Source organism: Zingiber officinale, chromosome 5A, assembly GCF_018446385.1.
Source record: "Zingiber officinale cultivar Zhangliang chromosome 5A, Zo_v1.1, whole genome shotgun sequence".
NCBI lineage: Eukaryota > Viridiplantae > Streptophyta > Magnoliopsida > Zingiberales > Zingiberaceae > Zingiber > Zingiber officinale.
In genome coordinates, this window is record NC_055994.1 from 146,615,592 (window position 1) to 146,629,307 (window position 13,716).

Genomic DNA, 13,716 nt, shown 5'->3' on the forward strand with positions numbered 1-13,716 from the left:
CGAGGTGGCCCCACGCGACGCAGGTGCACGTGGCACGCATTACACGCTGCCGGCAAGCGGCGGCCGCGCGCAATCACATGCCCGCCGCGCCGCTCTACGGACGTTGTTCAGTCCAATGAATCTGGTTGCGGTTTAATTAATTAGGATAATAAATTGAAAATAAAATTATCAAAAGTGATAATATTTTTAAGGGCAAAAAGTAAAAGGAATTATTATTTATGGACTTTTCTTATTATAAATACTAAAATGGTATTTAATAATTATTTATTGACTTTTCTTATTATAAATACTAAAATGGTATTTAATAATTATTTATTTTTAAAATACTATTATTTTAATATAATAGATAGTCACTGCTCTCTAACTTTATTAAAAATATTTTATATAAAATATTATTATATCAAACTATATTTTATCAACTTACTAAAATTATTCTAATTTATTTAAAATATAATTTTAATTAACTACCACAAAACATGCCCTAAATGTGCTAAATGTTAACTCCAAATTTTAAACCTTAAATACTAAAACCTAAATAAAAAAACTCGAATACTAAAATCCCAAAGTTTAAAATACATTGGCGTTTGGTTCTCTCCTAAGAATCAGAATGAGAATGAGTGTCATAGTATTATGGAATATGAATAAGTATGAGCTTGAGTATCATTCTTAAAAATGATATTTGGTTAGTTAAATATTTTCAATCGGAATGAACTTAAATTTCTTTTTTTTACTCTTACAGGAAAATAAGAGAAAAAATTAGATGGAGAGAGAAAGTTGAATGTGAGAGAAACATATGATGAGAGAAAATGTGATGAGAGAGAAAGTGCGTTGGGGAAAAATGAAGAGAGAGAAAGTATGATGAGAGAAAATGAGCAGAGAGTGCATGATAGGAGAGATTGAGAAGAGAAAAAGTATGATGAGAAAGAAAGTGTGATGAAAGAGAAAGAGTGATGGAAAAAATGAAGAGAGAGAAAGTAATATGAGAGAAAGTGAAAGAGTGAGGAGAGAGAAAGTACAACGAGAGATAAAGTGAGATGGGAAAAAGTGAAAAGAGAGAAAATATTATGAGAGAAAATGAGAGACTGAGAAAAGAGAAAGTATGCTAAGATAGAAAGGGTGATGGAAAAAATGAAGAGAGATAAAGTATGATGAAAGAAAATGAGTAGAGCTGTCAGACGGGCCAACCCGTGGCGGGGCGGGTCGGTCCGTGGCGAGCTAACGATTTTGCGGGGCGGGGCGGGGCAATCCGCCAACTTGGCGGGTTGGGAAATTTCCAACCCAACCCATTCTAAGGCGGGTTGCGGGTTTAGCGGGCCAACCCGCGGGCCCATCAAAATTTTTTTAAAAAATTAAAAAATATTTCAAATGTTCAACATTTTACTTTGAAAAAGTTTTCTACAATTAAATGTATACATAAACATGTATTTTAAATATAAAGAAACACAAATGAGTACTTATGTTGGATGAAAAATACTATTTTTATTTCAAAATTATAACAAAGAAAGATAATAAATTGGCCTAAAACTTAGCTTACATGTGTTTTTCAACCCGCGGGCCAACCCAAGCCCGAGCGGACCAACCCGCGCGGGTCGCGGGCCTAGGCGGGTCGGCCCACGGCGGACTTGGGTTGATAAAATTCCAACCCAACCCGCTTAAATTGTTTGGCGGGGCGGGTCAACCCGACGGGCCCAACCCAAATTGACGGCTCTAAAAATGAGTGACTGAGGAGAGAGAAAGCATGTTAAGAGAGAAAGAGTGATGAAAAAAATGAAGAGAGAGAAAGTATGATAAAATAAAATGAGAAACTGAGGAGAGAGAAAGTATGATGAGAGAGAAAGAGTGATGGAAAAAAAAGAGAGAGAAAGGATTATGAGAAAAAATGAAAAGGTGAGGAGAGAGAAAGTGTGAGTAGAGATAAAGTATGATGAGAGAGAAAATGGGTTGAGAGAGAAAGCGTGATAGGGAAATGTAGAGAGAGAAAGTGTGATGAGAGACTGGGGAGAGAAAAGGTATGATGAGAGAGAATAAAGAGAGAGAGTGTAATGAGAGAGAAACTATGATGGGAGGAAATGAGGGGAGAGAGTATGCTAAGGGAGATTGAGGAGAGAGGAAGTACGATGAGAGAGAAAGTATGATAAAAAAATAAGGAGAAAGTGTGTAATGGGAGAGAAAGTGAGATGGAAGAGAATGAAAAGAGAGAAAATGAGGAGAGAGAGTATATGATGGGAGAGAATACAGAGAGAAAATGATAGAGAGAGAATGAGGAGAGAGAAAGTATGTCGAGGGAGAAAGTATGATGATAAAATAAGGAGAGAGAAAATATTATGAAAGAGAATAAGGAGATAGAGTGTGAAATTAAAAAAAAATTGAACAAATATACTAAGGGTATTTTTGTCTAAAACTTAATTCATATTCTTATTCCATTAAAATCTAAATGAGGGGGTGAGTTTCATCCATACCCAAATTTTTTGATTTCATTTCAAAATTTTGATTTTATTCCTATCAACCAAATACAAAGTTTGGGAATGAATCTATTCCTTCATTCCCAAACCCATAAACCAAACGCCACCTAAATCACAAATCTTAAATTCTAAACTCTAAAATAATCTTAAACTTTAAGGACATGTTTAGTTGAAGTTTATTATTGATAAATTTAATTATCTAAATAAATTATATTATTTAATCCTATTTAATTTAAGTAACAAGTGATTCTTAGATAATGTCATAATGGAGCATACCTGTGTCACACCAACAAATTGAGAATATAATTCAGAATATAAATACTTGGGAAGCATAAGGTTCTACATGATTACAAAGTTAATATTGATTATCATAATTAAAATTATACATGATAATTTGAATCAAACACTTCCTAAACTTAAACATCAAAATCCTAAATATTAAAAACTAAACCCTAAAGTTCTAAAAATCTTAAATCTTAGACTTTAAACCTTAATATTGTCATTAAGTTTTTGATTTTTTTTAAATATTTTTTTATTTTAAAATTTTAAATATTCTTTAGTTTGATTTTTTTTTCTAATTTTTATTTTAAAATTTAAAAAATTATGTTTTAAAAAATTATTTTTACAAAATAAAAATATAAATATAAAAAAATAATTAAACCTTTAATTTTATAAACTTTTAAGTTTTAAGAAACATACAACATTCCACAAGTCACAAGATTCGGCACAGTTACAACATTCAAAACGGTTACAATGTGACACACAATTACAACATTCCACAAAAATTGTAAAATTCATCACACTTACATTACAATATCTCACAATGATTATACCATATTCGACACCGTTATAGCATTCCTCATAATGTATGCACACTTAAAATCAATCATCTCTTTTAAAATTTAAATTTAAATTTTGATGCTCTTGATTATCTTTTTATAGACATTCGATAAAATAAAAAATACAAAAAAAAAAAAATAGCATACGCTAGTGCAAATGACCTATTAATGAGGCTCTAACTAATTCTCATCGGAGGATAATTCCACCGAGGCAAAAGTTGTTTCTAGAACATCGTAACAATATCAAATCTTGATTATTTTTTTTATAAAGTAATTTTTGAGTTTTGATATATATATATATATATATATATATATATATATATACATGTAATGTTATTTTGTGCGTAATTGGTTCAATTGGGCTTCAATCAGAGAACGGAACGTTGCCGGTTCAATTTCACGTTATCGTTATCGTTATCGTTGATTGATTCCCAAATCGCTCCTTCCCCTTCCCCTTCCCCAATTAGGCCAAGTCTCGATCGGTTGCGGCTTCTTCTCTCGCGTACGCGGCGAATTCCCTGCCGGCTCCCGTCTCGTCGATCGTCCTCGCCTCCCTTCTCCCCGTGATTATTGAAGTCGAGGGAGAGAGGGATGAGCTTCCAGGATCTGGAAGCGGGGCGACCGCTCGCCGAGCGGAGGGATCTTATCAATGGGCGGCAGGATCAGTCGCAGGCGGTCACCGCGGGGCTGTTCCAGATCACCACGTCGGTTCGCAATTTCGAGCGCCTGGTCAACACGATCGGCACCCCCAAGGATACCCCCGAACTCCGAGATAAGCTGTGCGGACGTTGAGCCCTATTGGATCTGCATTTTTCTAATTTCGTTCTCTAGAATTCCATAAATTCGATGCTTCTTGGTTACGGTTGGTTTAATTTGAATTCGCCGCTTTGATATTAAGGTTGATTTCTTAACTGGTCTTTGACTTACCCTTTTTCATGTTAATCTACATGTATAGTCCAAGTGGTTAATTAAGATTGAAAACGATGTCAAACGCTCATCAATTTTTTTCAAGGATTATGATTCTTGCTCGATCATTGTCAGCTTAAGTGGAAGGTTTTTATTCAAAAAAAAAGCTTTTGTTATTGACATTGCCCAGCAGCAGGGTGTTAGAGATCCTAACAACAATTGTTCTATATGTTTAACATTAGATCGAGAACTGTTTTACATGATAAAAGTGCTCACCCAAATAGTTGGTAAATCTGACATGTTTGCCATTTGGATAGGCTCATTAATGTATCTATTTTTGGCTACTGATTCTTTGTTGCTATCAGTCTTCTGTGTGCTGAATGAAGGTGTGTGATAAAATTACGTCTCTGCAAAATGTGCAGGCTAGAAGACCTAGGGCATATCTTAAAATAACTAAATTAGTTTTTCTTCATGTCTTAAGCTCTGTAACTAAGGAGCTTACTACATGAAGAACAAACAAACTTTCAACCATTTCTTCTGCAAATTCTTGATCTACTTAAGCTGGAAAAAATGAGCTAGCTTCTTTCTTATCAGTTGTAAGTAGTTAACATTCTTCACACTTGTATGACTTTGTTGGAAACATGTGTTTTGTATGTGAAGGATGGTTGTTTAGATTTCTTAATCTGTTTCAATGATGCTATGGTTGAGAGAGATTTAAGATGTGAAAATTGGTTCCTTTACTATGCATCTGATCAATTGCAGATATTCTGTGTTTATCAACTTCTGAACCTCTGCAAGTTTTTCCATGTTTGAAAGTATATCTGTAATGTAGTTAAAATGCTTGTTAACTTTTTCATTACCCTAATGTTGTGAAAGCATAAGTACATTAATTTGTTTCCCGAAGTTTAGTTTATTTTGACTTAATTTATGTAGACACTTTGGGCACATTACTAGCCCAAGCCTATATGCCTATCACCTATCTAATTCACATCATGACTATTAGATTTGATTTGTCTGAACAAGTGTGTGCATTGGTAGCTGCATGTATGGTGTTTCCCTTGTAAAACTTGTTTTCTTATGGGACTTATTCCTATTTTATAAACTTGTTGCTTAACATTATTTACTTTGCTGGCAGGCACAATACAAGGCTACAAATTGGACAGTTAGTTAAAGATACCTCCGCGAAACTTAAACAAGCTAGTGAAACAGATCACCATGTTGAAGTCAGTGTAAGTTTCAATTCATTATATGTATTTTTTATCTTGTTTTTTCTCCTGGCATTAGTTCAGCAGTTATTTGCTAGGATTATCAATATAATGATTTTTTTCTTATAACTACAATGGAGTTTGTCATGTGTGTCTCCACCTTGTAGCCCTTCTGGAATCCCTCCTGTTGCTTTCTTCCCATACATGATATATATATGGTGACTGTATGGAAGAGATTCCAAATCATGGCCTCAAAGCTGCAGGAAACACATTCTAACTAAATGCCAGGAGGTTCCTCAATGGGAAAACCATATATCTTTATAAAATCATTCCATAATACAGTAATCACAATACAAGAATACGTGCTCAATTGATTCGACATGGGAACCAGTGTTAACAGCAATGACAAACCAGCTTCGATGGTTTTCTTACTATGAATTATGAACGAAATTGTATGCTAGCAGACCTGTGTTCCTAGACCTAGATTAGATCAGCTTCCACTCTCTCAGCATTAGTTTGGCTTAGTTGGAGTCATTCTCTTTCTTGATCCTTCACCATAGGCTGTAAGAATGTGTTCTTTTAAACATGAAGGTGGCTCAGAATATCACAATTGAGAGACTATCCACTGTTGACAATTTGTTATAATATCCATGCAATCATGAAATATCTGGGTGTGCTGCCCTTAAAAATTAGGAGAGAAACCCACTAAATTTTAGGTTTCCGAATTTCCATAGTATTCTCAGCCATCTGGGCTTTTCAATTTAAACTCAATTGAGGTAGGATGCTAGACCATCTTTCTTCATCTTGTGGGTAAAGAAGAGGCACCTGAAATAACAAATTCTGGTATCTAGACATTCAATCTCTAAACTGATACCTGTCAATCCATTTTTCGTGCTTAGTCTGCAACCAATGCAAATTTGTGATTATATGTTACAATACTCTGATGATCATATGTTTTTTCATGTTCTTAAGTATTTATTTGTTCTATCAGGCAAGCAAAAAAATCGCTGATGCAAAACTTGCAAAGGATTTCCAAAATATTTTGAAGGAGTTCCAGAAACTCCAGAGGGTGTCAGCTGAGAGAGAGACTGCATTTGCCCCATTGGGCTCACAAGCAACTCTTCCTTCAAGGTAATTTGAACTTTGCTGTTGATGTTTGTAGTTTGAACTGCTGTTGTTTTCTTAATGCCATGATATTGACAAGATGTCCTCAAACAGATTCCATTTTGGTTTTGATAGAGGTTGGCTTTCTGCTTTGGTTATTCTTGAGATCTATGTTTACACTTTTTTCCAATTATAATTATAAAACTCATGTTTTTGTTAACACCAGTATCTTTTATTCCAGTTTCAGATGATTTCTTGGTTTCTTTCTGTGACATGAATCTTTGTTACAAATTTTAAAAGCACTCAAACCTAAATTGTTTTCTATTGGACAACAGATTGGTTCTGCTAAAACATGTTATAGTTAGTATGGGTGTTTGTACATTAAAAAAAAAAGATTAACCAGGTCGGGTAACGTTAGTTTATACATTAACTAGTACAATTAAATGTTTTTAATCAAAGCTAATATTGAAGGTCAAAATAGTGTATGTAGGTAGCAGGTGATCAATCCATCTGCATAACACATGAGATATGCAGGGTCAATAATGTGATCCTTATTAGAGTATTCAAAAAATTATATCGATGAAAAATAACTAACAATAGATTGAAGTATATTTGTCTACATATTTAGTTGATACTTCCGCATGGTAAAAAATGTCAATCATACAATTGGAAATTTTTGAAATATAAACAATCTGATAATTAGCAATGTAAGATGGAGCATATATGTAAGTAATATGCATTCAGTTGATATCCAAAATGTGTTTCACTTCGAAAATAATTGTTTGACACTAAGGTACAGGTTGTCAAATACGATAACTAAGGATTTTAAATCAATTTGGTTAATCTAAATTGGTTCATGTGAACCAAATAAATATTTTTTTTTAAAAAAATGCACATGCAAATTGCACTAGGCTGCCCTATTCAAATTTTGCCTAGGCAATCACATATGTTACCCAGTCCCCATGCTTTTAAAGCCATGCTAATAATCATAATCAGTAGTGAACTATAGTTTTTTAATTGTATTGACTTAATTACTACTGTGTTTATTAATTAACTTATGTAGTTACCTTATATTAATCCTGGTTATATTTGCACAGTTATGCTGCAACTGAAGCTGACTCTGTTTCTACCAAGCCCTTTGAACAACGTGCTCTGCTTGCAGAGTCTAGAAGGTGATTTCTGGCTCATGTATTTTCCTAGTATCTACATGTTAACTTGTTGGTTATTCACGACCACCTTATCTCTTGTGAGAAAATTCAGTTGGCCAGTTCAAGTAACAAGCGTAAGTCTCTTTCATTTGATAGTTGAATATTATTTGGGTCTCTGCAAAGTCTGATTTCCAGAATCTTTGATCTTCTAATTTTTTTCTGGATATGGAGAAGATTATCATGGTTGATGTGAGGGCCTGAGGGGTGCATGGAATTGGATATTAGGTTCAAAATATATGCTCAAAAATCCTGTGTAGATGATGATGCATAACAATTACCAACTTCCACTAATTGTGACATACCAATTATCTATGTTTTACCTTCTCTTCATCACATCTTTCTACTCTCTAGAATCTACTTCTACCTTGCACTGTTAACTAATTAACAACAATTCTTAGATTCACATTTTAATCAACAATTTTCCTATTCTTCAGTTTCAGTTTGTTAAGATAACTATCATTGGTAGCTTTTAACACCATTTATTCAATGTTTATGACTATGTTAAATATCAAATAACTTGCAAGTGTCTATTTAAGGGAAGAAGAAAAAACACATATTAGTAGATTGTGTTTAACATATATATGCATACATACTATGGAATTTTGAAGGTGATGGAGCATGTATTAGTTATGGTGTGGATATTTAGCGTAGAAAGATGTCAATGAGGGAAAAGTGTTAGAATTGAGCTACTCAGTCAGAGTATGCTCAGTAGAATATTTGGTGAAGAAAAGCCAACAACTATGTTCAACTTGCTAGTTGTTGTTGGTATATCTATAGCATCTGTGACTGACAATCATGGTGAAGCTTTCCGGAGGGAAACATAGGAAGGCTCAGAATCATGCAGGAGTCATTTTGAGTCCGCCACTGCTCAAGAACATGAGCTATCCAGTTTCAAATTTGGAAAACTATTACTCACCCATGGACACCGATCTTAGTTGACTCAATCATTGTTGCGGTAAATTGTCAGGGTTAGTATCCAGCATTGCACGATCCTTCAGCATGCCTAATGGTGATTCCAAAGATGCAAAAGGTGAACCTTGATGGAAAGCTATATTACTTGGATCACAACACACGTAGTGAATTGGTTTTTCTTGGTTCCTGTTTATTGGCAAACCCTAATTCATATTCGAAGGCCTAGTCACTAAAGATTATTTGCCAAGAAACTTTTACGATACTATCCTAATGCCTAACACCTTTTTTGTTTTTTGTTTTTTTAATAGGCAAGAGGTGTTGTTGCTGGATAATGAAATTGTTTTCAATGAGGCAATCATTGAGGAAAGAGAACAGGGTATTCAAGAAATTCAGCAGCAGATCGGTCAGGTGAATGAGATCTTCAAGGACCTTGCTGTGTTGGTCAATGATCAAGGAATTGTTATCGGTAAGAAAATTGTTTGTCGAGACCCATTTCCTTATATTTTTAACTCTTGGAAAAACTTACTCATATTTACTTACAGATGACATCAACTCCCACATTGAGAATTCTCACGCAGCAACTTTACAAGCAAAGTCGCAGCTCAAAAAGGCAGCAAAAACCCAAAAGTCAAACTCTTCCTTGGTAAGATCAGCTTCTACCTTCTATTTCTCTTTTGTTGTGTGTTTTTGCTAACTAATTGATTTGCACCCAGATGTGCCTGCTTTTGGTGATTTTTGGAATCATCCTACTTATCCTGATCATAGTCGTTGCAGCATAATCAGAGGCCTTAATGTTCTTAGACTTTTGGGGTCCTGCAGCATAAAATGATTTGATCAAACTGATGGCAGGTCTAAGTTCATTCTACTATGATTAATGTTAAGCTGCAGCAGTGGCAAGAGTTTTTAATGTTGACTTATTGAAAGTGGATATAAAGGTTTCTGGCTTGAGTCTGTATGCGCTGCGTATCACAAGTGTTCGATTCAATCATTCGTGTTGTTGAGTAACGATGACGGTTCGTTTTAACTTTTATCTGGGAATCCTGTCGGTCGCTGTAAATTTCGTTCATTCTGACGTTCAGTACTTTTTATTTGTTTTTTTAGAAGTTGTTTGATTCAAACGCTCAGTGTTTTATAAAGGTGGATACCATCATTGTTTTCTTGAGATGTAATACGAATTCAGCCATTATTGTTTGACTTTGTTTCATTAAAGGTTGATTCCTTCCATTGTCTTCCTCTATCCCTTTGTTAAAGGTAAAAGTTTCCTTCCATCCGCTCTAAACGACACCATCAACAACGTTCTTCATTTGGAAGGTCTCTAGCTTAATAGAGGTAGAGGAACCTCCTTTTGAATAATGGCCCGCGGTAAGAGATTCTTGATCGCGTCCCGGAACCTCATGTCCTATCATTGAAGAAAAACTTGCAATCCTAGTAGACTAAAAATCTAGCTTAGCCTCATTGACTAATTTTTAGTCTCATAGAATTTTTTTTATTAGGGTAAATCAGAAAGTGTTTATCGTAGACGGTCAAACAATCCAACATTTTTGGTTGTACATCCTATTAAATGATAAATTCAGTTAACCTCATTTATTAGCCCTGTGATGACTGGCCCGACCCTAGGATAAATCGGGAAGCGCTCGTGGCGAGTAGTTAAGAAGTCCAGCATTCTTTAGTTGCGCGCTCCATTTGGAAGAAAAATTCTTATAAATTTGTCATAGTTGGGATTGAACTGTGGGTGTCTAGGTGACAACCAGGATGCCTTGTCGCTGCACTATAGCTCCGGGGGTAAAAAATGATAAACCTAGTTAGCTTCATTGACTAGCTCTAAGGTGACCGGTCTGATCCCATGAAATTTTCGCACTAGCCACCAAAGTAAATCGGGAAGCGCTCTATGCGGGCGGCCAAGAAGTCTAGCATCTTTTAGTTGCGCACACCATTTGGAGGGGAAAAAATGATAAACCGAATTAACTTCATTGACGCCCTAGGGTGACTGGCCTCGCCCCATGAAAAAATTTCCATCAACCACCAGGGTAAATCATAAAGCGCTTGCGGCGTGCGGCCAAGAAGCCCAGCATCCTTTGGTTGCACGCCTCATTTGGAGGAAAAAATCCTGTAAATTTGCCATAGCTGGGATCGAACCGCGAATGCCTCAGTGACAACCTAGATGCTTTGCCACTGCACCATAGCCCCGATGGCAAAAATGATAAACTCAATTAGCCTTATTAACTAGCCCTAGGTGGCCGGCCCGATCTCACAAAATTTTTCCATCGGCCACTAGGATAAATCGGGAAGTGCTCGCGGTAGATAGTCTAAAAGCCCAGCATCCTTTGATTATGCACCTCATTTGAAGGAAAAATTTATACAAATATGTCATTGCTGAGATCGAACCGTGGGTACATGAGTGACAAATTGGATGTCATACCGTTGTACCATAACCCCGATGCAAATGATAAACATGGTTAGTCTTATTGACTAGCTCTGGGATGATCGGTCCGATCCCATGAAATTTTTTCACTGGGTATTAGGATAAATTGAGAAGCACTCTCAATGAGTGATCAAGAAATTCAATATCCTTTAATTGCGCGTTTTATTTGAAAAAAAAATTCACGATCCTAGTAGACTAAAACACTATTAGTATGATGCTTCAATCAAATTGATTGTGCAGTACTTAGAAGCTCGTGTGGTCTTTTATTTTTCTCAATGACAAATTATAGCACTTGATGAAACTATTGAATATTTCTATAATAATTGATGAGATCTACACTTAAAGGATATCGAGAGAACATTGTGAGTGTTAGGTGCAATGAGATTATTGAAGATTTTTTATTATTCTTGTCAATCTACATTATAAAAATTTTGATATCTAATATAGAATGCCATCGACGTAATGCACATGAGATATGATCAATTTATCGAATACTAACTAGTATATTCAATTTTGTCTTTGGCGTATCACTACACATCTATTAAAAAATAAATTGTGTTTATTAAGTTTTTGTGTAAATCGTGTGGTGGATTCGCAACCAACCCGTTTTCAAGTGGGACCCGATCGTATCATCAAATTAATTAAGAAATAATTTTTTTAAAAAAAAAACATGAGACCGAATTGACCTCGCCAGCTTTGACTGGAGATGATTGGATTTTATAATTTTATTTTTTGATTCTTTAAATTTAGATAAAAATTAAAAGGACATTTTTTATTCTTGTTAAAAGGAACTAACTTAGAAACAAATTAAAATGAAATATCCTATTTAATATACAGTAATTTTAATGGATAGAATCTCACCGGCCAGAAAATAAATAAAATGAATATAAAGTATTTCATTTTATCATCTTAATTAATGAAAATCAATAAAAAAAATAAATATAATCTAATCATTTAGTAGTGCCCTTTAATATATTCATATTATGGGACGTTTGACTATATTTAGATGAAAATCAATGCGATGAATGTTATGGAAGAAAAATCTGTTAAAATTTTTTATAATAAAATTTTATTATTATTTTATATAACAAAAATTTTGTTATGATTTTTTATAATAGAATTATATTATAATTTTTAATAATAAAATTCTATTATGATTTTACCAGATTTAGGATTTATACATTATTTATAAGAATCATTATAAACCTATGGTACATTTATGAGTTATTTTATCAAATGAGTTTCTTTTATATTTGATATTTTATTTATTTAGAAGTTATATTACCTTTTCATTCATATTTATAATTGTATAGTTTTATGTCACTCCTTATTAGGTCATCATTATGTAGACATTTGATGCTTTTAAAGTTTTGTTATAATGGGTAAAGTTCAATTTTTGACGGTCACATGTCTTCAGAAAAAATACATCTTTCATCCTTAGTCATTTGACGGCCGACTATAAATTGACTTAATTTATCTTCCTTCATAGAACTTGCTAACGGGCTATAGAGGATATCTAGGATGAATATAATCACCTTTTATTACAATTGATACTCTTGAAGTGAATGATATATTTTCCTTCACACTTAATAGGTATTGACTTAGTATTGCTTCTAATCATAACAATCTTAGTTTGAATATGTTTTTAATAATATAATACATATCAAGCTTTAATTACAATCGTTATAAATTCATCTTTCTCAGTAGGATTTCATATCATGATCAATCAAATGAATTATTTAAAAAATGTATAATTTATATAGAAAATATTGTAGATGATCAATAAATTTGTATTTTTTCTTTGTATGTATAGTTTTTATACTAATTATATTGACTCTTGGCTTACCAAACAAAGATGATAGATCAATAATAATCATTTTATTTTATAATATTAAAGGCTTTTAAATTATTGTATCAAAATTATTGATAGATAGTATACAACTTTTTAATGTTCATTTATATGATTATGGGAATTAAATTATTGATTTAAAAATATATAAATTATATTTATTTTAAATAGTTTTTGTGAGATAATATATCTAGCAGTTGAAGATAAAGATCTCTTTTAAAGTTAAATATATTTGATAATACAAAATTATATCATAAATTTATATTAGAGTTAATTTTATTTTCATCCTCATGAATATTCAAGCATGATGATTGATATAGAGTCAAAAAAAAAAAAAAAACATTTGATATTTATTTATTTATTTTAGAATTTATGATATAATTTTTCATTTTGAATGGTATGATTTTAGGTCATTCATCGCTATATATAGGAGTCTAATGCTTTTATTTGTTTGAGTCTTGAGCATAAGTCTCCATATATCCTGGGCCGAAGTTATCGTAAAGTTAATCATAAATTTTGTATAATATTGGTTTAAATACACCTTCGAAGGTATATGCGGGCCTAGATATAAGAATTACAAATTCATTTTTCTGTGTATAATTACATACCAAAGATCAATTAGATGAATTATCAAAAAAAAAACATGTGTAATTTACATGGAAGACATTATACATATCAATAAATTCATGTTCTTACTTTATGTATATTTTTCGTACGGATGATATTAACTCTGGGCTCTGCAAACAAAGGAAATATCCAAACGCTGTACACATCAAGCTACAACTTTAATTACCTAAACAATATATAAT

At 33.3% G+C, this 13,716-nt stretch overlaps 1 protein-coding gene across 1 annotated transcript; it reads left to right on the plus strand.

The window, feature by feature from the left end:
* The first annotated feature begins 3,670 nt into the window (after positions 1–3,670).
* On the plus strand, positions 3,671–9,860 carry LOC121982294 (syntaxin-22-like). The gene is made up of 7 exons (XM_042535284.1): positions 3,671–4,080; positions 5,343–5,436; positions 6,404–6,543; positions 7,614–7,688; positions 8,945–9,102; positions 9,179–9,279; positions 9,350–9,860. Exons 1-7 carry the CDS (start codon positions 3,893–3,895, stop codon positions 9,413–9,415), a joined length of 822 nt encoding a protein of 273 aa, XP_042391218.1. The 5' UTR covers positions 3,671–3,892; the 3' UTR covers positions 9,416–9,860.
* The last annotated feature ends 3,856 nt before the right edge of the window (positions 9,861–13,716 follow it).

Excerpts from the sequence above, each read along its gene's own strand:
- LOC121982294 (XM_042535284.1), top strand. The coding sequence starts at position 3,893 with ATGAGCTTCCAGGATCTGGAAGCGGGGCGACCGCTCGCCGAGCGGAGG. Across the intron at positions 7,689-8,944 it reads CTGCTTGCAGAGTCTAGAAG|GCAAGAGGTGTTGTTGCTGG; the intron begins GTGATTTCTGGC and ends TTTTTTTAATAG. Across the intron at positions 9,103-9,178 it reads TGATCAAGGAATTGTTATCG|ATGACATCAACTCCCACATT; the intron begins GTAAGAAAATTG and ends ATTTACTTACAG.